This window comes from Crocodylus porosus, unplaced genomic scaffold, assembly GCF_001723895.1.
Source record: "Crocodylus porosus isolate Cpor-Errol unplaced genomic scaffold, CroPor_comp1, whole genome shotgun sequence".
NCBI classification, from domain to species: Eukaryota; Metazoa; Chordata; order Crocodylia; family Crocodylidae; genus Crocodylus; species Crocodylus porosus.
In genome coordinates this window covers 813,566-841,055 of record NW_017728935.1, presented here as the reverse complement: position 1 = coordinate 841,055, position 27,490 = coordinate 813,566, and the positions used below count along the sequence as shown (strand labels likewise).

At 57.9% G+C, this 27,490-nt stretch overlaps 1 protein-coding gene across 2 annotated transcripts in view; it reads left to right on the top strand.

Moving 5' to 3' along the window:
• CDK18 (cyclin dependent kinase 18) overlaps positions 1-27,490 on the top strand; it is a 49,055-nt gene that overhangs the window by 13,989 nt on the left and 7,576 nt on the right. The window contains exons 1-13 of one of the 2 annotated variants that reach the window (XM_019546558.1): positions 331-487; positions 10,394-10,534; positions 19,102-19,238; positions 19,463-19,588; positions 21,914-21,970; positions 22,249-22,363; positions 22,581-22,675; positions 23,490-23,552; positions 24,121-24,244; positions 24,560-24,680; positions 25,080-25,177; positions 25,796-25,901; positions 26,456-26,498. In XM_019546558.1, coding sequence (XP_019402103.1) covers positions 10,426-10,534; positions 19,102-19,238; positions 19,463-19,588; positions 21,914-21,970; positions 22,249-22,363; positions 22,581-22,675; positions 23,490-23,552; positions 24,121-24,244; positions 24,560-24,680; positions 25,080-25,177; positions 25,796-25,901; positions 26,456-26,498 — 1,194 coding nt within the window. In that variant the 5' untranslated portion in view covers positions 331-487; positions 10,394-10,425. Of the gene's footprint in view, positions 1-330; positions 488-10,393; positions 10,535-19,101; positions 19,239-19,462; positions 19,589-21,913; positions 21,971-22,248; positions 22,364-22,580; positions 22,676-23,489; positions 23,553-24,120; positions 24,245-24,559; positions 24,681-25,079; positions 25,178-25,795; positions 25,902-26,455; positions 26,499-27,490 lie in introns of those variants that run through there. The other variant, XM_019546557.1, reaches the window with a different exon arrangement.

Below are 27,490 nucleotides of genomic sequence, written 5' to 3'. Positions count from 1 at the left end.
ATAGGGAAACCATCAATATTTTAGCAAGGCTGTTATTTCAGAGCTGCTACCGCACACACCCGCCGATACCGGCTGAAATGCCTCCCTCCTGCGTGGCGTTTTCATGGCCTCACGGCAGTTAACTAGCAGGTTGCAGAGCTCCTTGGACTCTGCTAGATGGCCCTCAGAGCCTTCTGCCGAGGCAGCTGCCTGCCAACTGCTTTCCTGCTAACCAGAGCCAGACGGTCCCTTAATCTGCTTGCAAATCTACGCCCCTGGGCTTCATCCAGGCAGCTGCTGGGCGATGCAGTCCAGGGATGGGGTAGAGGCGCCTGCAGCACTCCCCACAGCCCTGGAGACCACTATGGCTGTGCCCCCACTCGCTCGTGGAGCGCCCAGGTGTGTTTTGGGGTGGGGTATCAGCCAGACCTCTGCATCCACACGTGCTAACACAACCCTCCTGCGGGATCCCAGACGTGAGCGGGACACCGGACTGTGTCGCGGAGAGGTAAGCGAGCGAGCGAGCGAGCGCGCTGTGGACCAGGTGGCTGCAGGGACACGGCCGCAGCAGCACCGAGCCCCCCAGCACCGGCGCTGCAGGGTGCGCCTCTTTCCACATGAAGCTGGGGGCTGTAGAAAAAAGTGCTAATATTTGCCATTCCAGGCCGAGCTCCTGATCCTAGAGACGGAGAGGATTTCTCCTCCCTCCCGCAGCCTCCGTGGGGCTAATAAAACCCGGCTCTCTGTGAGCCAGTGTCTGCGCTGAGACCTCTGTGCAGTTAGTAAGCCAGGGAGACGGGGAGCTCTGTGTGGGCTGGAGAGTGAAAGCTCTAATTAAAACAAAGAAAATAGCAATTACTGGGAGGCAGGGAAGCAGGCAGGCAGCCGACACAGCCTGCATCGTGTGGGGGCGGGAATCTCCCAGCTGCCCAGCTTCACCCACGGGGGCTGGAAGATGCTGCAGGGAAGAGGATGATGGTTCTTGACATCTCCCATGCCAGCGGGCTCTTCCTCTCCCCCAGCCGCAACCCCCTTGCCAGTGACGGCATGTCTGGGTGACTGCAGTGCGGTGTAGACACCCCCCGGCTAGCTCAGGTACCCGGAGCAGCCTGGCTGCAACAGCATAAAGCTCAGCACAGGCCAGCGGCCTGGGTGTTTAACCGTTTCCTGGGATGGATTTTGCAGTCTGCACTGAGCTCTGTTGTGCTGCGGTTGCTGGCACCCCTGCTAGCACCGGGCTCTCTGCTGCAGCGACTGATGGGCAGACATGCCCCTTGCAATATGTAGGAAGAGCTTATGACCCCACTCGAGGATAACTCCTGGAACAGAGAATAGGAGGCTTTGGGTCACTGGGAGTAACTTTCCCTTCATTGTTCTGCACTTGGCATCCTCTGTTTCTCTCTCAAACCCCCGGGGAGGCTGGCTGCCAAATGCTACCCACGTGCAGGAGGTAATACTTGTTTTGCGTTTTGAAGCATCCTTCATCCAGAAGGATCCCTAAGGCTATGCATTTGCACAGGAACTATTCTACCCACCGATAATATAATACGCAGCCCCTTCTCGGGTGGCTTCCGACAGCTATTTAACAGCGCATAGCAATGCTCTGTCAGAGGGTAGGGCTGGGAATGAGGAACTGCAAAATCCGGTGGAAGGCACAGGAGGAAGCGAAGGTGGCAGAGTGTAACGGAGTGAGCTGCAGTGTGGCCGGGCCGTCAGCTCTCAAAGGGATTTGTGCAGGATGTGTGAGCATCATTAGGCACATTTTTCACAGCTCTGGGAGCTGAGGCACAGCAAGGGGAAATGACTTGCCCCGGATAGCACAGTTCAGGCTCTGCCGTTTGATCCTTCGGGGCGAGAGGCACCCCCGAGATGCGAGCTCATTAATCGTTTAGTTATGAGGCGCTTGAACGACGTCATGCAAGGCAAGTGCTGCAGGACCGGTCCTAGGGTCCCTGATTCTGCTGCTTTTTCCCTTTTAGTGTTTAGTCCCCACTGAGATCAGAACAGGGTGCTGTTGGGCACCATACGTGTGCATAGTGAGAGAGGCCTGCTGTGATGAGCTTGCAGTCCAAATAGAGAGGAGGCTGAGATATTACTCGCCAACAATGGTGTAGCTAGGATGGAGGGACTCGGGCAACTGCTCTGAGCATCGACTTGCTGTTGGCCCCGTGCTGTGGTGCTACGCTGCTCCGGGGCAAGGCCGCTCCGTGGGTCCAGCTGCAATTTAGCTGCAGCAGCACAGAGCTCAGCGTGGCTCACGGAGCTCCAGCAGGTCCATCCTGCCCCTGGAGAAGTCGAGGCAGACTCCTCTTGAATCCCATGGGGCCAGGATTTCATTCCCGGTCCCTGGATCCCTGTTCAGCCCCGTGTTCACTAGGCCAGGCAGCCACACGGCAGCAGCTGACGGTCCTGCTTGAGCTCTCAGCTTGCAAGGGCCAGCAAGTGAAACCTGCACAGTAATTAAAGATGCCCAAGAGTTAAATTCCTATAAAGGAGGAATTAGCCGCATAAGACTGAAGTGCATTAGTTGGGACCTTGTGGAAGGTAAGTTCTCGGACGGTAGCAGAAACACCCACGTGCTTATGGCCAGATCCGTGGCTGGCGTAAACCAGCGCCGTTCTCTCGGTTTGAATGGGGCAGTACCAGTTTGTCCCAGCTGAGTATCTGGCCATTTCATCCCTCAACAAGAAGGTGCGTACCATGGCAGCACTGACACAACCACCTTCCCTACGCACAGCAAGAACTCTTCGAGGACAGCAGACAATGGGGGTATTGAACCGGTAACAGCCACTGGCGTGTGACTGGACACACTGGCTCTTAATGGCCTATTGTCGAGCCAGCCGAACACAAGCTACATTCTCCCAGGTTGAAGCCCAGGCGGAGAAGCGGCTCCTTGCATTCGGCGGTGCCTTCCCTCGTCCCGTCAAGCGCTGGACGACTGTAACAGAGGCCCATAGTGTGAACTGCTGACTACACCGCGCAGGGCTGCGGGCTGCAGCGAGAGAGGCAGAAGCACAAAGGCAAAAACAAGCCCGCTTTGTGCCTGCCTGTTACTGGGCTCATTGTCAGGCCCTGGGAGAACTGGGGTGGAACCGTCTACCCAGCAACACCGCTCCGGCGCGCCTCCCCGGTCACACCGACGTGCCCGGCGCGAGTTACGGGCCGGCGCGGTAAAGGCCGCGGCTTCCTTCCCGGGGCGGAGGTTGGACCCCAAACTGTCTTTGCTGCACCGAATCCCACCTGCCTCCAAGAGCCCTTTGCCAGGGGGGCTGAACCCAAAACGGGGCTGGAAGCCCTGTTGTGCTAATTGCCGCACGGGCAGCGCGCGATGAAGATGCCCCGTCGCACGGAGCTTACAGTCGAAGCAAAGGCAGGGACAAGGCAGGGAGCAGGTTGAAGAAAGGGCCACCCCCCGGTCGGGGGAGACATGGTCCACAGGTCCTTGCTCCAGCAAGTGCTCGGCTCCATCCGCCGGCCCCGAGACCAAGCCTCCTGCAACGCCCTGCGGGTCTCGTGGAGGCTAATGGGAGCTGGCCGTGCTGCCGTCCCTGCGGGAGCACGGCCTTCTGGCGGGGGGTTTGTTTCCTGCGTAGCAGTGAAATGTCAAGAGCACCGCGGCGGGAGGCAGGGAGCCGGCCCTCTTCTCTCCTCTCACCGGGCAGCCGCCTCGCCGCAGACACCCGGCGGGAGGGGAACGGGGCAAGAGGGGGGCTGAGGCTTTCTCAGATTCCCAGCGGGGCTGCCTTGGATGTGTGCTCTGCACGTAAGCGGAGACTAGATGGTAGCCCCTAGCACCCGGGGAGAGGAAGCGATTTTAGCAAGGGGAACGAGGCCCGTGGAGCTGTTGAAGGTGCAGCCAAGTCTACTGTCCCCCTTGCCCAAGCCCCCCGTGCTCGGGCCGAGGGGGAGCGGGCAGGCGACGCGGCCCCTGTTCTGAACGGCCTCGGCTTTGGGGGAATCCGGGTCCTGACCCTGCCCTCTCCTGACTGCTGCGACCTCTGCCAGGCTCCTTGTCTGCGGCAGACTCCACAGTCCTTTGTGCCAAGCTGTGGCCCTTGTCACGGCATTTGCACTCGCTGGAGCCCAGGCTGGGTGGCCGCAGAAGGTGCCGAGCGATGGAGAAGCACGAGAACTGCTGCCGTGCACGTACCGCCCTCGGGCTGTCTCCAGGACCCAGCCCCGCCGATGTTCAGAGGGACGGCGAAAGAAACCACATTCCCGAGACGGGGCCCACAGTTCTGCCATTCAAGGCCTCGTGCTCTTGCTCAGAGCCTGTCTGCCCAGATCAGTCTCGATGAATCTGCCCAGGCATTTAGCCTGCACCTGTCCCCGTTTCTGAGCCTGCTGTTGGCTTCCTTCAGGATACTGGGCAGGATGCACCCGTTCCGGCTGGCCTTGGCCCGCAGATGCATCGCTGCTTATGGGAACAGGGGTCTCGTTGCTTGGCAGAGGCAGGGAGTGGCTGTGGTTTGGAGCTGGGATTCAAGGGGGGGTCGGCTGCCTCTGCTCCCTCAGGGTTTTCAGCTGCCACAGAGACCAAAATAGCCTCCCAGGTAAATTAAAGCAGCCCCAGGGTGCTCTCCGGGAGCTTGGTAGCACCCCACCCTGTCCCCGTTCTGCAATGCTTCCTGGGCAGGGACCAGCAGACGGCAGTGCTGGTTGAAGGCTGAGCCATATCAGCACTGGAGGAAGCCTCCCATGACTGCTTGCGTCATGGTACTGGCTCCGGACCATGCTGAAGGCATGTATCGGGGCCACGAAATGTTAATGCGACAGCCCTTGCTGCTGGGTACCGGCATGGAGAGAGCCACAGGCTTGCTGCTCCAAGGCACAGGCCTCTGCTACTTGGGTGGGAGGAGTGCATAGAGAAGTAGCAGCAGTAGTAAATTTTACTTTCCTAGTCTGCTAGAGAGGGACACCAGACACTTAGCAGGGGTGTTGTATGTGTTAGTCTTAGTTCAGTCTGATTTGTCTCCATGCCCAGTTACGGGAGGAGGGCCACATCACCCGCCTTGCTTGATTCATTGTTGATTTAGCTCCATGCACACAGGCAGTGCCCTACAATGGGGCTGTTTGCAAAGCAAACAAGAGTCTCTGCTCTGAAAAGTCACCATTCCTCCAGTATTCGCAGCAGTAATGAATAAGTGTCGCCTACTAGCCATGGAAATACTGACCTACCGAGATAGGCTGGAGCGGGATGGGGGCAGCTACAGACACTGCTGATGAGCTACTTCCTGAGATACTGCTCTCTTGAGTTCCCCAGCAGTGCGCGGGGGGCTGTTCTGCAGAGGATCCCAGAGAGAAACATCCTACAATAACAACCCAAATATCCACTGAAGTAGTTTGCTATGAAATTCAGAGAATAGTTATTGCTAGAGTTGCTAACATGGCTTCAAAGTCACTATTTAGCAAGCAGTTAAGCACCTTGCACTGGGCAGGGGATTAGCTTTCTTGTCAGGATTCAGGTCTGACATCTGTCAGCAGTTTGCTCCAAATGTTTACAATCCGACTGGCCAAATTCCAGCCTGAGTGATGATATTTTGCCTTTCGGTACCTAAATTTCCCAGTACCGTTTCACCCAGATTCTTCCCATCCCATCTAGCTAGGCTGCACGGTGTTGCTGTGTGTTGGTAATTGGGCAATCCTTCTCATCCCAGAAGTGGCTGCCTTTCAGTGGCAGCTGTTGTAAATCACTTTGAGGGTGTTTTGGATCCTTTGGGTGGAAAGATAAGATGCGAATGCAAGTGAGATTAATATTTTGCTTCCCTAGGGGCTGCCTTGCAAGGTCTAGCTCGCTCTGCTACAACTGATAAATGCCTCTATATCCTATCTGAGCTGCAGCTAAAACTTATTTAAAGTCACTAGCAATCATTGCCTTGAAATCCAGGCAGTGGGAAACAGGGCTCTCCCCAGCTCATTAGTGGAGTCTGAGCTGTGGAGTGCCAGAAGCAAAAACTGCAGCTCAGAAGAAATCCAGGCAGAAATTAATGCCCCTGACCTAGGGAAACAAGTGTGCCAGCACACCCGCTGATGCTGTCCCTTGCTTGTGTGCTGCAGGGACAGGTAAGAACGCCGCCACGCTGGCTTCTCCAGCAGCTGGGTCTGAAAGGCACTTGTGTACAGCAGCCCCGACACCCGCGATAGCCTTTTGCTTCTCAGTCTTTGCAGCTTTAGCCACCAGGGTCTGTTGTCCCAAAGGTGACTCCATGTGCCCCTGCTCCTCACTTGTTCCCATTCCTCCCCTAACCTGGAGTGAGCATCTCGTTTCCCATCACATTTGCAAGCGATGGGGGTGAGGAAGGAGGCAGCTGAGCTAGCAAGACACTGACTGCTGCTTTCCCAAGAGGCCACTGAACTTGAGCACTGCTGGTTGTGGATACTAGGGGCAAAGTTAACACAGCAGAGGGGAGGGAACAGATCCAGGCGGATCTGGACAGGCCGGAAAAACGGGCAGAACGAAATAGGATGCAGTGAACAAAGACAAGTGCAAAGTGTCCACCAGCTTCCAGGCTGGGGGACGACCCTCTCAGCAGCACAGCAGCGGAAAGGGATCTTGGAGTCATAGTTGACTCCAAGATGAACATGAGTCAATGGGACGAAGTGGTCAGCAAGGCTGACCGCACTTGATTATGCATTAGCAGATGCATGATGAACAGGTCCAGGGAGGTGATGCTTCCCCTCCATGCGGCGCTGGTCAGGCCGCAGCTGGAGTACTGCGTCCAATTTTGGGCGCCGCACTTCAGGAGGGATGTGGACAACATGGAGAGGGGCCAGAGGAGGCCACTCGTATGGTCAGAGGCCTGCAGACAAGGACCTACGAGGAGAGATTGTGGGACCTGGATCTCTTCACCTTTGCAAGAGAAGGCTGAGAGGTGATCTTGTGGCTGCCTATAAATTCATCAGTGGAGGGCAGCAGGGAATAGGAGATGCTCCATTTACCAGGGAGTAACTGGGAGCAGTGGCCACAAATTGATGGGGAGCAGATTTAGGTTGGACATTAGACAACTTCTTCACAGTAAGGGGTGCCAGAATCTGGAACGGGCTCCCAAGGGAGGTGGTGCTCTCCCCTACCCCGGGGGTCTTCAAGAGGAGACTGGACAAGCACCTAGCTGCAGTTGTCTGACCCCAGCGCTCTTTCGTGCCCTGGGCAGGGGGTCCCTTCCACCCCTAACATCTATGAATCTATGATTTGCAGAACAGCCCAGTGCCCAGTAGGTCCCTCTGCAATGCCTCCAGCCCAACAGGGTGCCAAGCCCTGCAGTAACTGTGTCCCCCTCAGGCCTGACATTGCCCCACACCTCTGACCATCACACCCAACCTGGGGACCAAAAGCAAAGGCTGTGTTGGAGATTCGGGCCTTCAGTGTCCCAGCCTGAGCCCCACAGTCTAGTTTGCTGCATGGAAACAAAATGCCCAAAGCCCACACCCTCAAGAGCTGGGCACTGAGTGTGCCAGGCTTCAGCCACACAAGCCGCTGTCCTAGGGCAACCCCCTTGTGTAATGCAGCTGGGCTCTGTGGCTCACACGGGTTTGACGCGGGGGCAAGCTGCACTGATGGGAGTCACACGGTGCCGCCCGGGGACTGGATCTGTGCGAGAGGCGGCCCTTTCGGGCCATGCCGAGTACCACGGGGTGGAGGGGTCTCAGCACAGCGCAGCTGTCAAAGGTGAGTTCTCTGGAAAAGAACGAGGAGAAGAAAGAGGAAAGAACAAGAACAGCCCCATAAATTTCGGTCTGTGGACATTTTAATTGGGCCCCCTTGCCATGAGTCAGGTGGGTCCGTGCTCAGCTGGAGGAAGCAGCTGGGTTTACCCAGTGCACAAAGTTGTAAAGATAATGGGCCCAGAATAGCCACGTACCTTGCAGGGCGGGCAGAGATAGGCATCCTGGCCATTTCTCTACTGCTATTTTTACCCTCATCCCACTTCCGCTCCCGGCAGGATTATATATAGCAGCTCAACAGAGCTACAGCGTGGGTAGGTGCAGTGAGGGGAAGAGCTCTGGGCGGCACTTTCTGCAGCTCATGATTTTCCAGCACTCAGGTGCTTGTTTCTCTTGAGCCCGCGTGCGAAGTGGGAGGGAGAGAGGGGGAGACGGGGGTAGGTCCTACCCCATCCCCCTTTCAGCACTTCCCCTTTCCCCTTCCCTGACTGCCCCGGAGTCCAGGCGCTTGCAATGACTCCCTCTGGCAGAGCATAGTCATAGACAAGGGGGCATAAATCCATGCTACAGGGCACCAGCTGGCCTGGACACGATGGAGACCAGGAAGGCACGTCCCTTCTGGGCAGGTGGCTCTGTAGCTGCAGGGTGCCCTGCAACCACCTTGCACCTTCTGGTACCGAGAATGTGGCACTTCCTTCTGACGCCTGCACAGAAGAGAAACTTGGGGAAAAAAATCGACCTGGAAACAATTAAACGTTTTGTTGGTGTTTCATTTTATTGATATCAATATATTACACTATAAATATACGTATGATGCTGTGTAATGCCTGGCGTGAGCCACATCCCACCAGTTCAACTCCTTGGATGCACGTGACTCCAGGAGCATCTCTAATGTCACAGGCAACGGGGGGATGCTCTGTCCTGAACTAAAGGCCCCGGTACACTGAGGCAAGAACACTTCCCTGCTGTGAATGGGGCTGAGCCCCACCGGACTCGTAACACCTGGGTTTTGGAGGGGTGTGATTCTTGGCCACAGCTCTGCAGGGAGTGCCTAAGACATGAAGGTCAAGCGGAGAAGGCCCCTCGTGCCCCACAGCCTGGCCTTGACCCCTTGGACCGCCCAGGTCTTTGCTTGGATTCCAGATTCACTCAAGAGGTGCACTTTTCATCCGTGGGGCTGGGGGGACGGGGAGAAGCAGGTCTGCCGGAGGCGTGGGCAGACGCACCCTGGCAGTCGAAGAGCTGGGTAAAATCCAAGACCGTCCAAACATCCCAGGCGAGGGCTCGCTCTGGCCACGGGAGGCAGCGTCAGGCTGATGAGCGAGCAGGATGGGTCTGTGACTGGCACATAATCTATTAAGCTTTCTATTATTATAAGCCATCTATTATTAATGTAGGCATTTTGGCCCCAGCCTCTGCGTTGCCACAGCGACGCGGTGCATTAGCTCCCGGATGCCGCGTCTGATCCCATTGCTCTGGAACGCGAGAAGCGTTGCGTTGTGCTGATAACCCACCCGCGCGGGGAGGGGTTTGCGCCTGCCTCACCGGGGTGCAGCCACGGGAGAGAACGTGCCGCTCCCTGGCTCCAGGGCGGGCACGTAGCCTGGGATGCCCATTCTGCAACCTGGGAGCCAGAGGCTCATTTGCACGGCCAGATCCCTCTGGGGCTGCAGAATGAGAGTAACAGGAAAAGAGCTCAGAGCCGTGACGTGGAGCAGGCAGGCGAGAGGAGGGGGACAGAAACACCTTGGTATTCTCCTTCGCACCAGCCCTTTGCCTAGCCACCCCCACACTCGCCATCTAAAAGTGTCGCGTCAGAGTTAGGGCTCTCCAGGGGACCTGGCTGCTAGCTCTGTTTGGAAAAACACAGGCCTGGAGCCCGCAGCTTTGCCCCTGCAGCTCTGCCCAGAGTTGGGGCGATGCGTTAGGGTGGACTTGCTGAGCCACTGTATTGACTCCACTACTATGGCAAAATAACGTGGCCTGTGTCCCAACTGCAGGGCAGAGTGGGAGCGGGCACGGACGGCTCAGGCGAGAAGCCGTTTCAAGTCCATGAGGCTCATCGCGCTGCCGCCGGGACGCGGGATATTCGCGGGGAAGCAGCCCCCTGCCCCATCCCCTGAGCTCACGTGGCTGCTGGGGCACGGTACCCGCTCAGGGCTGGCGGGAGCGTCGAGCTGAGACACGGGGGCATCCGCACGTCACCGTGCGGTGGCGGTCCAGACCTGGAGGAGTTGTGGGTCAGGACTCCTGCGGGGGGCGGGGGCTATCCAGGGCTTCAGGAGCAAAGGGGCTGCACGCTGAAGGGCACGGGCAGAGCTGTGCAGGGTCTCCCACCGCCAGTCTGCCCTGTGGCTGGCTCGGGGCTGGGCTGTCCCGCCTGTCTTAGAAGCATCATTTTTTTGCTAGCGTAATGGCCTGCGCAATAAAAACAGCCAGAACGCAGCTGTCTGCGTGAGCGGCTCCAGACCGTGTCCTATCTGCATTGCTGAGCTAGGGAGGGATGCAGCCAGCCCCGGGGCAATGGAGGACAAAGTGACACATCCCAACAACACCCTCACTCTTTGTCCCTCCAGGGTCTCGTCTTTGGGCCTGAGGTTCGCCAGGGTGGGGTGCTCCTGACTGCAAACAGCGCTCCAGAGGCCCAGGATTCGGACAGCCAGGCCCTTTGAGCCCAGCTCCAGGCAGGGCTGGCCGTCCCACAGGCAAGCCATGCCCTTCGTCACGCCCCCTCTCTCTCGTCTCCCCGCAGGGCCCTGCCATCCCCCTGCAGCGCCGGAGAAAATGAACAAGATGAAAAACTTCAGGAGGAGGTTTTCCCTTTCGGTTCCCCGGACAGAGACCATCGAGGAGTCGGAGCAGTTCAACCAGCTCAACAACAGGAAGAATGAAGGTGAGAGGCCGTCGGGTTCAGGACGACTGCTCCAGCATGGCCAGCATCCCCTCCAGGCAGAGATAGTCAGGGCCAGTGAGCGCACAGTCTGGGCTCCCCTCCACCTCGGTCCAGCCGGCTCCCAGCTGCCTCGAAACACCCAGGGGCAGCACAAATGCAAATTGCCTGTGTGTGGCTGTGGGTGAGTCACTGCCCTGCTCTGTGCCTCAGTTTCCCCATCTGTGTAATGGGGGTAACCCTTCCCTGTGTGGAGAATGCCTCAGGGGAAAGGCACTGCACCAAGTGCAGAGGGAGGTTATTTATCACCCAAGCCAAGAGCAAAAATGGGGGAGGAATGACCATGCTGTGACAGGTTTCTGAGCACCCGGGACCCCCAGCCCTGTGGACAAAGAGGCTGAGCAACCTTCCTCGAAGCTGGCTTTCCTCACTGCTGCAGCCTCATGTCCCTGCAGGTCCAGCCTCTGACACCTGTGCAAGCAGGGACATGGCCACCCTGGTCCCCGGCGGGGCTGTAATCAGACACAGCCCTTAATTAGGCGCACAGAAGCTGAGGGAACGAAACGGCAGGAGGCTCAGTGCCGGCCTCAGTCAGCAGCTGCTGCCGTGCCTTCCTCGGGGAACGTCAGCCCTGGGCTCATTAGCACCGCAGCGCAAGCCCAGGCTGTGCCGTGTAATGAGGCAGCTTCCCCCTGCCCTGACTTTAGTGAGATCTCGGCCTGTCTCTGCCCGACCGCCTCCCCTTCCAGCTACAAGCCACGTCCGTGCGCTGCCTGCCCTCTCCCGGGGACCTCTGCTCCGGGCGGGGCCGGGGCCGGGGCCGGGGCCGGGGCTGGGCCGGAGCCGTAGCAAGTGCTGAGCTCAGTTTGCCATGCTCTGGAGTTGGTCCCCGTCCTGGGGACCCCCAGTGCAGACCCAGCGGCAGCAGAAGGGCCCCGACCCAGGCCCGGATCGTGTCGCTGTCTGCCAGCGGTGGGCCTGGCATCAAGTCCCGGGCTGGGACTGTGCCCGTCCAGGGGTGAGGTGAGACTCGCTTCAGGTGCAGGGGGCGTCTGGACCTCCCAGCTGGGGAGAGAGACTTTCTTCCCCAGCAGATCCCGGTACCGGGCTGCCTTTTCCCTCCCCAGTCAATCCCTCGTCCCGCCGCCTGGCCTGCTCTGATTGCCTTCATCGTACCTCCAGTCCAATGTCTATATGGTCTGTCCCAATATTTTGCTTCTGGTGTTGCCAGGTCTTGTGGGGTGCATTGCGGTGCTGCAGGGCATCTCAGGGGCCCCTCCACTGTCCAGGCGTTGTCAGTTTGATCCCAGCGCTTCCCCGGAGCCTGCTCCTTCTCGCCCCAGATCTCTCGATCCAGTCTCTCATGGGCTGTAAACAAGTCGGGGAAGTCACCTCCCCGCCGCCTTTCCCCTCCTTCCCCTGCAAGCCGCGACTGTTGTTTATTAAGAGCCCCGACAGCTGCATTTCTCTGTTGCGTCTCTTCAGCCCTCCACGGATGGCATTTCAGAAACGCCTGGCTGCTGGGAGCTCCTTCCTGCAGCAGCAGGCCAGACCGCCTGGGCAGAGCATTAGCAAGTGGGAGAGGGTAGGCACAGCTACCAAGAGACCTTGCAGCCTCTGCAGGCGTGACTCGAAGCCCACTGAAGGCAATAGTTACCTTCCCGGTGGTCCTTAGATGCTGGAGTCAGTGCATGCTGGGGTTCAGAAAGGAGTGTGCGTGGCTGGAGGGGAACAGGACAGCGTTACAGCACTCATTTGTCCCGCTAAGACGTGGGGTTTGCCAGCAGGAAATAGGTCGGGAAGCTGCATCTAGAACGTGCCCCTAATGGCTGGACCACTAAACGATGCCCGGGTTTGAGTTTGGATGTGAACACCCTTTGGTCATATTGCATAGGTCTACAGAGGAGTTATATAATGCCACCGATGAAGACCGGGTCTCCGAGTTCACAGCGTGAGTGCGGGTGACTGGTCGGCACTGCTATCCCATTCTTTAAATGGGGTACATCTTAGCTGAAGCATGTGTACTGCCCGGTCTGCCTACAGAGGCATTTCCCTTTACGTTTCTTTGCATCGTTCCACTTTGCTTCGAGCCCGTTATCAGCCGGCTCGAGGGAGGGGGAAGGGGGGCTGGAGGCCCTGTGGCTACCCTGCGTGAGCTGGAGGGTCGAGCCAGTGACACTTAACAGCGCGGCTGGACAAGAAGATGCCTTGAGGTCCGTTCTCACGAGGCTGCACCGGGCAGACAGAGCCGCGGCAGCTTGGGTCTTGGGGCACTCGGGCTTCTCCTGGAGCAGGCAAAAATCTTGCCAGGAGCTTGTCAGCACAGCAGCTTCCTCCTTCCTGCTTTGCTCCTGACCCCGAGGCCAATACGGAAAGAACTGAAAAGAAACAGAGCTGACAAGTGGAAAAGCAAACAGCTTCCCCCACTGGGTACACCCTGTCCCAGACAATGTCACCCCAGCGCCGTCCAACGGTGCCAGGGAGGGAAGAGGCAGCTGGGCCGTGCGTGATGTCCTGAGTGCCCTGCGGGAGGGGCATGCAAAACACTTGCTAGCCCAGAAGCCCTCCCAAGACACACATCAAGGCACCCAAAATGGCAGCGGTGCCTGGTGCCGGCTCCTCACGTTGCCCTGCCGCAGCACGCAGACACAGGCAGGTGCGGGACTGGGCCAGGCTGGGGGAACAGTTCCTGTCCCTGGCAAGTGATTCAAAACCTAAGCGACTGGCGGAGATAGCACAGCTTGGGCCTCAGGGTTGCAACAAGGACCTCCACGTGGTGCACAAGAGGGAAGTGGAGGAGGTGACGTCTGCCTGAGTCTGCAGCCAGCCTAAAACAGTAGCTCCGGGAGAGAGCTACGTTGGGATATTGCCTCTGAAGTCTGGTGGTGCCTATTGAACGTCAGCCTAGTTAACTGGTTTTCAGGCACGAAAGGAGCATAGCAGGAAGGCCAGCTCAGTGCTGGGCAAGGCATCCTAGCTGGTGCCCCGGTACCTGAAGCCTGGGTTGTAGACAGAGCTGTCCAGGTCCCAGCACTTACTTTGCCCTCAATTTAATGCCCGGGGGCAACAGGGCAGACCTAGGGATGTGAAACCCTCACACCTTTCCTTTCTCCCTGTGTACTGGGCTGGAGGAGGGCTGTGATCCTGCTTGTTCAGACAGATTGCTCCACCCTGGGACATGGAGGTTGAGTCCAGGTCATTTCTGTGGCACCAGGAGTATTAATTGCATCATTTCCACCTCCGACCAGACCTGCTTTGAGGTCTGGTTCACCATTGCCTTGTGCAATCAGTGAAGAGGGGGTAAAAAAGGCATTGTACCCACAGAGCATCCATCAGCACCAGGGGAGACTGGGATCCAGGGGAGAATTAGGGCCGGGCATTTTACTGGGTACAGGTCATGCCACAGGGATGTGAATCATGTCTACACCAGGGTGTACCCCTAGAGCAGCTCCTGCCTGGGATGCTATCTGAAAGCAGACAAAGCTTCATCACACTGACTGCAAACCCAGAATAGCTCCCAAATTGCAACTGTGCAAACCAGAGCCCGCGTGGGCATGCAGGACACAAGGCAGAGAAAGAAACAATGGAGAGAGGCAGGAAAGGAGATGGATAATCCAAGATCTGAGGGATCTTGGCCATGCAAGCTTAATAGAGATTTAAGCAGAGAGTTTGCACTTAGCAGTGTCATTAAAAGTTGTAACTCAGGCAGGCAGCGGAGGGTGCTGGCCCCAGTCTGCGGGAGATCAAAGCTTGCTTTGGCAGTGGCAGTGTTTAAATGTATTTATAAAAAAAAAAAAAAGAAAAAGCAGGAGGCTCATCAAAAGCAGCTGCAGTGTCTGCGGTCTCGCTTTAATTTGCTTTGATATCCCAGGCAGCCTCATTATTCCCCGGGTGTCAGGGCCCACTGTAAGCCACATGAAAAGCAGAGCAGAATCCAGCAGGCCCTTGCTCGGGCCCTGGCATCATCTCCATCGCACGCCAAGCACGCCCGACGGGCCAGCGTCATCTCTGGTGCAGCAACAACTCCTCGCGGCGCTGCCCGGTCGGGTCTGCAGTCCTCTTCACCGCTGCGCAGGGACCACGTGGCAGATGTGGACTGAACGGGCACGAGGTGTGCGAGCCACTCTGGCGTGGGGGCATCCAACTCATTCAGGGTGGGGCGAGGTCACACGTCATCCTCCATTGCAAGACAGGGGCAGGGACAGATGCTCAGACCTTCGTGCTCCTCTCAGTGCTCAGCTCCATCCCTGGCATTGCTGGGGGTGTGCGCAGACAGCCAGGGAGAATAAAGCTTTTGTGAACTCATTGCAGCCGAGGGCCGTTGTCACCCTTCAGCATCCCCCTGCTCCCGTCTTTCCTCCTTTCTCCCCTCCTTCCTCAAGCTTCAGGACTCTTCTCTTCCTTTTGCAGCCCCTCTCCTGCAGCTCCCGCAGGCTTCACGCTCTCCCACGTCCCACTGCAGTGTCACCAGGGGACCGTGGAGCTCCTGGTGCCGCTGGAGGAAGGGGGAGCTGGCAGTAGGGCCCCAGCGTGCCATCATTTCTGGCTATCTGTAAGCTCAGGCCTACATTCAGGTCATACTCGTTTCGCATCTGGAAGGTTTTCTCCACCCGCCGGGCCCATGGACATCTTTGTAACATGGGCTCTGGGATCCTGAAGCACGTCCCTGGAGTGCACTTGGCAGAGGCAGTGTTTAAAGGACTGTAACCCTCCGACACGTGCTCTCAGGGGGAAGAGGTCTCCTTCAGCAGGAGCAGCGCGTCCCGCGGTGGTCACAACTGAAGCCCCCAGATCTGATCCCTGCAGGCGAGCAATGAAGTCCAGGTTTCTGCCACTGGGTCCTGTGGGCTGGGTGAAGGATTGTGGATGCACACGCTGAACCGCAAGATGACTTGCCGCTGGCTAGCTTCCTTCTGGTCTGGGCTGCCTTGCTTGCAAGGACCTGGGGCTTCTCTGCGCTCAGGAAAATTCATCCAAATTAAACGGGTTGGTTAGCGAGCGTTACATCCCACGTAGACACATTCAGCATAGCCTTAATTCCATTTAGTTTAATTGACTTTGCAAGAGAATTAAGAAAAAATCAAATTAAGGCCCCTCTAAACCTGCATGAGGCTGTTCACACAGAGGTTTAATGCAATTTAACTGATCCACTTTAAATTCCAGCCTTGATTTACTTTGGATTTGTTTTCCTGGCCGTCCCCTGGCAGAGCAGCCCTCAGAGGCGGGATGCAGTTTCTCTCGGCAGCTGTGGGAGGAAGGCCTTTCCCTGCCTCGTGGCAAGCTCTGGTCGGGAATCCACCCCGCAGATCCACTAGCACCACACATCCCCCTGCACCCTCGGGGTCTCGCTCCAGCAGCAGTGGTATCAGGAAACTACCCCTGCCCCCAGACGCGTCTCCCTGGGTCATTCATCCGCTGCGTCTCGTCCCTCACCCCCGCAACGTGGCAGCTCGAGCCAGGCGCAGCTCCGGTCCGCGCCCCGCGCAAGCAGGCGCTCTCGCTCCGGTGCCCGGCAGTGAGATCATCCCCAGCTGTCAGACCCGATTGGGGTCAGCGCAGTGACATCCACGCTTGCAGCCGCGGCGGCAGGCTGGGTCCGCGCGGCACTCAGCCAGTGGAAGTGGCATGTCAGCAGCAGGAGGGGCCGAGGCCGGGGCCGGGGCCGCCCTGGGCTGTGGTTTTGGTCCCGGGCAGGAATTCCTGTGCTGACACTTTGGTTTCCCTTGCTCGGCTGTGGTGTGCGGCTGGACGCAGCCGCCATCGAGTGTCTCATCTCCTGGGGCAAGTAGACCGCATCGGGTCCTGCGTGTAGCGGTCACTGGGTCAAATACCACCAGGTCTGAGCACCGAGGGGGTGCTCCCGGGTCCTGGAGCTAGGCAGGGCGGGCAGTTAGAGAGGCTTTGGGTCCAGCCCTTCAGATACCCCTGAAGTGCAGTCTGGATGGGGCCGTTCTGATCTCATGGGATAACTTCTGCACACACCAGGCCAGCGAATCCCACCTCTAGACCCATAACCAGAACAGGAGCAAGGAAGGTGGCTGAACCAAAGAGACCAGGTTGGCATTGCCCCCTCTTCGTGTATACCACCTCCCTAAAGCTATGCCCGTGTGTTTTTGTAGGCGCTTTGCTCCTTCCCTCCTCCTCCCCCATGCTCACAGCACCTGGTAGCATCTGACTGTGGCATTTGCAGCATCTGTAGCGTCTCACATGGGGCAGGTACCTAATTATAATCAGTATTAACACCGAGCCCTGCCCAAAGCCTAGAGTTCTGTCTAAGGCACTTGCCTTGCAGCTACCAAGGTACCAAGGGTGCAGAAACATTGTCCTGGGTCCGCTGGAAGGAGTCAGGTTTCTTCATCTGTCCCCTCAAGAGTATTTTGACTCCTCTTTAAAGGGTTATGCTTGGTTGGGAAAGTGTCTGCCTGGCAGACAAGGCTGTATAAGTGCCTCTCCTGGAAGCAGCGCTCCGGTGAATTCGGAGGAGCTATTTCACCGGGACTTGGGTGACCTGCGCTGAACTTGCTCAGATGTTTTGCTGAGCTGCTGTCTGCATCTCGGAGCTTGGGAGCTTCCTAGCAACCAGCTATTAATTACAGACGGAGGGGCTTCAAGTGCAAACCTCACACTGGAGGCCAGGGAGAGCTTTATGGCTTGTATTGTTCTGATTTCCTGCTCCTTTCACGGCTCTTTGGGCTTGACGGTGCTTCACACTTGTAATCCCACGGGACGAGTCATTGTTCAGAACTGCTCGGCTTTCGAGAGCACTCGGGTGCTGGAGAGCCATTTCTCCGCGCTGTGTAACTCTCTGAGATTGCATCCTCTCCCGGGGTTTGCTGGCTGGTTGCTGCAGTAAAAGACTGTCTGTCTGACTTCTTTAATCCCAAACCCCGCGGCCCCTGGGCCTCTGGAAGGAATGACAGCCCCAGGAGCTGTTGGTTCGCTCTGTGGGCCAGGACCCATCTCTCGCTCTGTGTTTGCACAGCACCTTGCACGGCGGGGTCCTGGTTGGGTCCAGGGGCCTGGGGGGACTGAGGCAATCAAGGGCCAGGGAGGATCTAGTCAGGGAACTGGATGTATTCAGATCGGCTGGTCCGGACGATCTCCACCCCCGAGTGCTGAGGGAACTGGCTGCGGTCATTGCGGGACCCCTGGCCCGGCTGTACGAGCACTCGTGGGGCTCTGGTGTGGGGCCGGAGGACTGGAAGAGGCCAGCGTGGTCCCCATCTTCAAAAAGAGGAGGAAGGAGGACCCGGGGAACTACAGGCCAATTAGTCTTACCTCGGTCCTGGGGAAGCTCTTTGAGAGAGTTATCCTGGCCCATGTTCACAAGGGGCCGGGGGGAGATGATGCTCAGGGGCAACCAACACGGGTTCATCAGTGGCAGGTCCTGTCCGACCAACCTGGCGGCCTCTACGACCAGGTCACCAAACCCTCAGACGCAGGGGGAGCAGTGGACATCGTCTTCCTGGACTTTCGGAGGCCTTCGACACTGTCTCTCACCCCGTTCTCATTAAGAAACTGGGGGCTGCGGTGTCGACCCCACACAGTCAGATGTGTCGCCAACCGGCGGGAGGGCCGCACCCAGAGAGCGGTGGTGGACGGGTCATGTTTGCCCTGGGGGGATGTTGGCAGTGGGGTCCCCCAGGGCTCGGGCCCGCGCTGTTCAACATCTTCATCAGCGACTTGGACAAGGGGTAAAAAGCACCTGTTCAAATTCGTAGATGACACCAAGATGTGGGGCGATGTGGGCACGCTAGAAGGGAGGAATAGGCTGCAATCGGATCTGGACAGGTTACAGGGGTGGGCGGATGAGAACAGGATGGGATTCAACACCGGCAAGTGCCAGGTGCTGCGCCTGGGGAGGAAGAACCGGGAATAACGGTCACGAGCTGGCAGAGGGGAGATTCAGACTAGACATCAGCAGACGCCACTTCACAGTCAGGGCGGCTAGGATCTGGGACCAACATCCAAGAGAAGTGGTGCCGGCTCCTACCCTGGGGTGTTTAAGAGGAGGCTGGATGAACACCTTGCCGGGGTCGTTTGACCCCAGTGCTCTTTCCTGCCATGGCAGGGGGCCGGACTCGATGATCTGCTCGGGTCCCTTCCGACCCTGCTAACTATGAAACTATATTGCATACAGCTTGTGGCACCAGTTGTGGTGATTTAGCACCAGAGACAGTTTCCTGTGCCCAGGATGAAGAGCTGGCCCCATTGGTGCTGTGTGGGGTGTGGGCTAATGGACAGACCACTGGAGGGGACCTTCAGAGTCCTGGGCTCCCTTCCCAGGTAACAGTGGACAATCCTTTTCTGTGCCTCAGTTTTCCCATCTGTAAAATGGAGTAAAAATGCAGGCTTTTTTTTTTTCCTAAAGCACGGAAAGATATGGTGTAGAAGGTAGCAGTCGAAGAGGCTTACCCAGGGCCAGAGACGGGAACAGTGTTAGGTCTGGAGTCCTTTGCTCCCAGCCCCATGCTCGGACTCAGCAGCAGACAGTGGCTGCCCTGGCTATTGAGAAGTGCTGCCTTCATGACACCTTCCAGGCACTCAGTCTTTGCCTCCTCTCCCATCAGACATAGCTCATGGGCACCTGCAGCTGGGCAGGGACTTCCAGGCGGACCCGACCTCCATTTCCCCGTCAGAGGTGGAGGGCCAGTCCCCGACAACTGTGCGCTACCGGAACAACAACCAGCGCCGCTTCTCCATGGAGGCAAGTACAGGCTGGGGCTGGAGCTGGGGCCAGGCAGGGCATGGAGGTGGGATGGCCGGCATGGGCAGGGGGTGCACGGAAGGGCGACTTTGCTGTTCTCGGCGTGGGGGTAGCCACGTGGCAGGCGGTGGGGACGGCTGGGCAAGCTTCCCAGGTTCAGGGCGCAGGTCGAAGGTCGAAGGTTCTTGGCTGGGAAGCTTACTCTGTGCCGGCCCGGCTTGCAGGACGTCAGCAAGCGGCTCTCCCTCCCCGTGGACATCCGCCTGCCCCCGGAGTTCCTGCAGAAGCTGCAGATGCACAGCCCCGAGTTCCCCAAGCCCCTCAGCAGGATGTCTCGGCGGGCATCCCTGGTGAGTCCCACCGCACTGGGGATCTGGGCAGGGGAGGGTCATGCCCGGCTCATCACACCTCGGAGCCCAGGCCCTGCATGTGGCCGTGCCCATCCGTGTCCACGCACTCTGGGGTCCTTGCTCACACGTTGCCTCTACACCTATACCTCTATGCACCCGTCGGAGTGCCCTCAGCCGTGCAAAGTCCACACCAAGGCATGTGAATCCTTTTCTTCCTGTACCCACAAGCCTACACTCACACATATAAATGCTCGTTCTGCTTGGGCCTGCACACCCAGAGGTGTGCACTGCACACGTGTGTACACGCTCAGCCCTGGCATGCAAATCCCTCATGCATGCAGCAACACAGCACGTACAAGATCGAGAGCCCAGGGCCTGCTTTGCAGATAGGCAAGGCTGCGTCCCATCGAGTAGGAACTTTCTCGGCCGGGAGGGAGGCAGTTGGCCGACAGCGAGTAGCTCACATTCACCTGCACGGGCTTTTCTGCCCGGTGAATAAAATATGCATAGAGGAAGCAAATGTGCCATTAATATTCATAACCCTGTAAATGAATAATGAATGTTCCTGTAGAAGGCGCCGTACGGCGTCGTGAAGTTTATAGGGCCTCCGATCACATTCAGCCTGCATTACCCACTGTTATTATCCCTGCCAGCTGAGCGAGACAAACTATCAGCACATCCATTCAAGGCGGGTGGGCTTGTTCAGGCATAGGTGCTGACTTGTTTTTGCCAGGGGAGTGGGCCTAAGATGATGGATATGAGGAAAGTTTTAAGTATTTCGGGTGACAGCCCTCTTCCCAAGTGGGGGGCGGGGAGGCACGTACTCAGCACCTCTGTGTTCAAGGCACTGGAAGTAGAGCTAACGGCACCATTTACTGCCCCGGCCATCAGGTCCAACGCACCCTACATCGGCAGCCAAGCTACCCCCCTCCACATGTGGCGGCTGGAGGGAAATGCAGGCGTGGGTCACAGCCCGGGTCCGGACAGCCCAGCTCCGTGTCGTTCAAACACTCTGGCACTGAGTGATATGGGGTGATAATGGGGGCCTCTGACCACATGGGCCGTGGAGGCAGGACTTGCTCTCGAGACGCTTCTCCAGGGCAGGGCAGAGCAGGGCGAGGGACGGATTCCCCTGGCGGGGAACAGAGTGGGGGCTAGCCACCCCTATCACAATCCTTGGGGATTATCAATGACACCTGCCACCAGCGACACGCATGCATCACTTCCCAGGCAGCTCCCACAGGTCTTTATTCTGAGCGAAAGAGGAAATAATGTTCTCCTCTGGTCCCAAGGCAGGCCTCCTCCGGGGCTGACGCCTGCACCTCCGCACACGCTGCGGGCTGCGTGACGGCTGCCCCTCCAGCACCACCTGCCGAGGGGAGATGTATGCAGCACAAAGCAGAGCTCCTCCGTACCCCACCGACGCTGGAGCTCTGCTGTGTCAGGGCTGCTCAGACGTGGTCGCCCCGTGTTTCTCAACCAGGGTGCAGTGGGAAGCAAAGCCGTGGGGCAATTCGACGACTCGGACAAAGAGGGTTGCAGGGGAGCTCAGGTGGTCACGTCTAGTCTGACCCCTTGCTCAAAGCAGGACCAGCCCCAACTGCATCATCCCAGACTTGCTGCCAAGTCCCAGGGAATGAAGCCCTGATCTCCTGGGTCCTAATTCAGTCCTTTGACCCCCAAGGCTGTCCTGCCTATGACTGAGTAAATGAGAGTGCGAGTCTCCAGGATCCTGGGAGGAGTGACCATCCAAGTGCCTCGATTCATGGAGGGAACGGCTTCTGGTAACAGCCAGTGTGTAGGGAGCGATTTTTTTTTTCCATGCACATTAAATGCCTCTGCTGGAAGGGGGCTCAAAATCCAGCCAGCCTTGAATGCAGACGTGGCTGCTCAGATGCCAAGATGATGGGTGAGGCAGGGACAGGCGGAGAGAATGAGGAAGGCATGACAGGAGCCAGAGCACTGGGAGGCAATATATCGAGCCGCATCCACACTGCAGCAAACAAGGCTCCCTGCGATGATGAAGTTAATAGCTTGCGTCATCGTTCCATGGATGGGGGAAGCAGGCATCATCTGTTTTCCTTAAGCACCCAGTCAATGGCGCTTCTTTCTGATTGATTGGCTGCCTAGATGGCTGCACTTCTCCGGCAGACAGTGATGTACATGGCGTATCTAGAGCTCCCGGCCCCCGCTTGCAAACACCTGACTTGACTGATCTCCCCCAAAGCTGTTATTGTCTGGCCTCCTTGACGTGACCTTCAGCTGCGGGGTTGCGTCTTTCCTAGGAGGATCTGTCCTGCTGACGTTCTTCCCTTTTCTTTGCAGTCAGATATCGGATTCGGGAAGCTGGAAACCTACGTTAAATTGGACAAGCTGGGCGAGGTGAGCAGGAATCCTCTCGAGGTTTTAGCTGGAGTGGAGAGGAGAGACAAACTGCAAAAGGAGCCCAGACCCAGGCTTCCTCAAGGTCTGGGTGTGTTTGGACGCGGGGGTCTGGGTCGGGCCCAGCCGCTGCATCCTCCGAGCCCTCCGCCATGAGTCGCCCGCTGCTCCAATTGCTCCTCTGCGGGCCGGTTTTCCGCTTTGAGCTGGCGAAGTAAAGGCACGCACCAGCCTCCGGACGCGAGTGCCCAGGCTCCATGTCTCTCTCTTTCCCACAGGGCACCTATGCCACTGTCTTTAAGGGGCGCAGCAAGCTGACGGAGAACCTGGTGGCTCTGAAAGAGATCCGTCTGGAGCATGAAGAAGGGGCCCCCTGCACAGCTATAAGGGAGGGTAAGGAGCAGGGGGCATTTTCTGAGTGGAAGGGCCTCGCAAGCCATGGAGAGTTATTGCTGAGCCAGAGTGAATGGGCAGTCTAGCTAGCCAGGACCTTCTTTCATTTGCCAGGCACTGATGCCCTTTCACGAGGGTGTTGGAACAAGCCAGCCCGGCCTACCCTCTGGCCGCAAAGCGTGGCCCCGGGGCTTTCTAATGGCTCCTTGTCTTGCAGTCTCCCTCCTGAAGAACCTGAAGCACGCAAACATCGTGACCCTGCATGATATCATTCACACAGAGCGATCCCTCACCCTTGTCTTCGAGTACCTGGTGAGTGGGTGGGCTGTGTGCTCCGGGGTGGGATTTGGCGAGCTGAACTGTGCCCCTTCCTCCTATGACCCAGCGTGAAGGAGTTTGTGCCTCGCTGCAGCTGGGTGCAAGAGAAATGGCAGGGAGGATTGCAATATTTTACCTGTTCGAAAGGTTTAAGCCAGTTGGTGAAAAACGCTAATTTTATCAGATATTGTCCTGATTTTTCATCACCTCTCATTATCTGCGCTGAGCTCCTGGAAAACACAAATCAGGCCCATTCACCCACAGGCCTCTGCACAGAGCCCATTGCAATGTCTGGAACATTAATGGAAAGGAGGGAGGCAGCCTTCTTCCAGCCCTGTGTCCCAGCTCATCACCCGCTCACGTGCTAGAGTCAGCCCCGACTGGGTGGGTTTGGTAGCAATACCAGCTGCCTTGGCAGACGTTGTGGCACGCGGCAGGCTCTGGGCTGCCTGGCTTCACCTCCATAGCAGAGCTGCCTATACGTCTTCAAACACCTAGACGCTTTCTCTGAGCTCGCATGTGCCTGGGAGGCCGATGGGGGAAGGCCTTGCAGGCCTGTCCTCAGACCCCTGCTGTGGCTTGTACAAAGGTTAGGTTGAGGCAAAATTAGCCAGATCCTCTGGCCAGACATGCAGGAGGTCAGGCTAGATGATGATGGTAAAGCTCCCTCTGGGCACATTACAGTGGTTAGTGGGCTTTAACCCCCTGGGCTCCTACCAACTCACCAAAGTCCCCTTTGGGGCCTAGAGCTAGCTCGGGGTCCATCTGAACGTAGATGCTTACTCATGGCACACCCTTGCTGTTGCAGGACAACGACCTCAAGCAGTACCTGGACAACTGTGGGAACCTGATGAGCACGCACAACGTGAAGGTGAGAGGAGAAGGAGAGTCTCGCTGATCATGTTTAGAGAGTCGCGCCAGAGACTCTGCCCCTGCGCTTAATGTAGTATCGAGCATAGCGTTTAGCTGGAGGCAGCTGAGGAAACTGATTTCAGAGCTAGATTTAATTGCATAAGCAAAAGACAGAGCGAAGAGAGACTCATAGACCTGGATTCGCATTGCTACTAAGGCCCCTTTACACCCCCTGGCAGCAAAAGGCTTTTTAAGTTAGATGTTAACATAATTTACAAGTGCATGACTTACACTGTGAAGGGCCCTTTGTGCTGCTCGTGTAAAGGGGCCGGGCAGTCGGTGAGAATCTGGCTCTTGCCCTCCAAGCTGGAGCTACCTTGGCTCCGATCCCCCTCGGTCCATCACTGAAGCCTGTGTGTGTTGTGAAATGAGTCCAGAGCTGCAAGCTGTTTCATCCCAACCCTAGAGTAAGTCTTTCCTCCAGAGGGGCCCTGAAGCTGCTTGCTGTTGTCTGCTGAACCGAATGGCAGACCCCCCCGCCCTGCCGCGCTGACCGTGCCTCTCCTTCCTCTTCCCCCCTCCCCAAGATCTTCATGTTCCAGCTGCTGCGGGGTCTGTCGTACTGCCACCGGAGGAAGATCCTGCATCGCGACCTCAAACCGCAGAACTTGCTCATCAACGAGAGGGGGGAGCTGAAGCTGGCAGACTTCGGTGAGCAGGGTCGTGGCCTGGCGTGGGCTCGGCGTGTGCAGACAGCACTGCACGCATGCTGCTTGGAGGGGCGCAGGAGACCCGAACTCTGGTCCATCCCAGTCCACGCCGGGGGCGGGTCAGTGCACCGCGAGCTGATTGAAGGACTTCAGTGCAGCAGCCAGGTTTCCAGACCTGCTGCTCCAAATTCAGCTACTGCCTGTAGATGCGTGAGGGGAGGGATGCTCCTCTGCCCGCTTGTTTCCGTCTGGGGCTGCTGGTGAGAACTACACTGCAGTGTGGGAGAAGACACAGAGACGTCCCTTGCACCCCCAGGTCTCGCCAGAGCCAAGTCGGTCCCTACCAAGACCTATTCCAACGAGGTGGTCACGCTGTGGTATCGGCCTCCAGACGTCCTGCTGGGCTCGACCGAGTACTCCACCCCCATTGACATGTGGTGAGCTGCGGGGGCTGGCGGGGCTGGGCACCAGCACTGGACCCCGCTCCTGGATTCCCACCTCTCCGGTGCAGGGGATGTTCACCGCCTTTCATCTCTCCATGCAGCGCCTCGCAACCTGGGCTGCTGTATGCAGCAGCGCCAGCACAGGGATGCTGCCCGCCCTGGTTTATGGGTTAGGTCTCCCGGGTCATAAGCTCTTTGGAGCAGGCTCCTTGCTTGTGCGTCAGGGCCTTTTTGAGCAGGTGATAAGCAGTAGCAGCAATGTCCCGAAGGACAGGCAGGAGCTCCCTCGGGTGGCTGCGGCTGTAAGGGACCAACCTGCATTGCGCGAGGGCAGGGGGGTGTGCTCGGGGGTCGTTTCCATCTCTAACGTCAACGCCTCTGCTGCTCGCTTAGGGGCGTGGGCTGCATCCACTATGAGATGGTGACAGGACGGCCCATGTTCCCTGGGTCCACCGTGAAAGAAGAGCTGCATTTAATCTTCCGGCTGCTGGGTGAGTCTGCTCTCCAACCCCCGCTAGAGGGCAATGGCTGACCGCGGAAAATGGAGAGAGGGCGAGGGCCTTGGCACACCTTCCCCGACGTCGACCAGCGTAGCGCTAGCTTCGAGTCCGGAGCGGCCACGCTTTCAACTCGAGCCGCGCATCCGTGAGGGGTGGGCCACGTCACAGAGCAGGAACCGGGCAGTGCGGGCCGGAGATAAGCCTGTCCTGGAGCGGCATAACTTTGATCCACATAACGAGTGCCTTAAGCCACTTTGAGGTGTTAAGGCACAGACAGCCCAGGGGTTAAGAGCTCCGGGAGCTGCCCAGTATTACCATGTAACAAGGCCCTGAGAAACAGCCTTAGCCGAAAGCTTAGACTGGCTTGCCAGTCCCGTGCCCTCAGCCCTGTGGTAGTGGAGAGAGAATCAGCTCCTTCCTCGGGGGTTTTCTGACCTTCCAGTAGCACTGGGGAGTAGGGGAGGATTCGCTGGTCTCTTCCAAGGGACGGCTCGCACGGAGAGCGCTTCCACATGCGGCTCCTCCATGCTAGGGGAATGGAGGGCAATGACTGGCTGGTCCCCATGGTGTGATGACGCTGATGTGTCCAAACCATCCTCTCTCCCCCAGGGACCCCTACAGAAGACTCCTGGCCTGGAATCACATCCAACGAGGAGTTCAAGGCTTACAGTTTCACCCAGTACCGTGCCCAGCCACTGATCAACCATGCCCCGAGGTACTGAGACTCCCACGCACACCGGCGTGTGCTGGCCAGCAGCGGGACACTGGGGGGATGAGGCTGGGAGGTTTCATCCCAGGCTCACTCTGACACTAGGGAGCGGGGAGGACAGACAGCCATGGAAATGGAGGGCCGGTGGCTGAGCCCCAGCGGCAGCACAGTCGGGGTCAGGTCAGGCCTCCTTTTCTATGCCGCAGTATATAGATTCGTAGATTGTAAGGGCCGTGGAAAGGACCTCGCAAGATCATCGGGTCCAGTCCCCCGCACTAGGCAGGGAAGTCAGCTGGGGTCAGGTGACGTGGAAGCCGTGAATTTCGGCTAACGTGCATAAGGCCGGCCTGGAAGGACTCTCCCGGACACAGCCCGGAAGCAAGAGCAGGCTCCAGGGCTTATCTAGGGCTTATCCAGCCCTGCTCGTTTCAGAAATGCGTGGGTTCTGCTGCTTTGAAAGGCATGTGCCAACCCACCGTGCCTCCACTGCACCCCGGGAGAGCCTGGCTGTGCCCACGGTAGAGCCTTTTGGATGCAGTAACAGCCTCCTTCTCTTTAAGGCTGGACACAGAAGGGATCGATCTGCTGACAAACCTTCTCTTGGTAAGTAGCCTGGCCGCCCAGCCCACGAGCAGCAGGGTTGGACGCTGGCAGCTCCGGGTTTCTCATCTCCGACCCCCTTCTGGCTTCCCACTAGCTTTACCTGCAGTTCGCTGTCCTCCTCACCTGGGTTTTGAGTGAGATGCATAGCCAGCTGCGGCTGGAAATCCCTCACCCCCGAGCCTGCAGATATGCCCCAGAGAGACAAAGCTCGGGGTCAAGGCTGTTAATGAAAGGAAAGGCAGCAGAGAGGGGCCTGGGGTCCGCGGAGCCGGCCAGGCAGCGGGTATTGCCACTGCTCCAGCCAGCTGGCATGCCGATGCTGTAGGGCCTAATCATGCTGCTGTTGGAGGCAACTGCAACACATCCCGGGAGACCGGGTGTTAGCGCCGGGAAGGACTGTAGACACCTCCTCCTCTTGGGTCGTATCGGTGTCCTAAGCCCCTGTCCCAACTTCAGGTGGAGGCATCTTCCCTCTCGCTGGCTCCCGGAGACGTGCTGCTGTCTGCTTGTGCCTGCCCTCCCATAAAAGTGCTTTGAGGTCCCGAACTCTGAATCAGCCTCTCATCGCCAGTGTCTGGTTGCTCATCTTTTCTCCGCTGCCAAGTTCCTTGTTCCGCTTCCCTAGATTTACTCAGCAGCACAGTCCTGCCCTTCAGCCGCCACTTGTCTTAATCCACGCCGCCCGGCACGGCGACGCACAGCCTGGCATTCCCGCAGCGGCAGCTCTGACTCCCCTGAGCCCTGATAGGGGTGCCCCACGGAGGAGCCGTGGCTGAAATTGGAGCGGGTTTGGGGTTGGTCTCCCTCCTTCACCCTGCTCTCCCCGCGCGCGCACACACACAGGATATAACGACACAGCCCAGGAAACCACTGCACACCTAAAGATTATGCAACCACCCACCGGAGGTGTTGACACAAACAGCATATGGAACGGCAAGCAAAGGCATATGCGATGGCTCCTCTGCGTGCACACGCGTGCCCACCCACAGAGC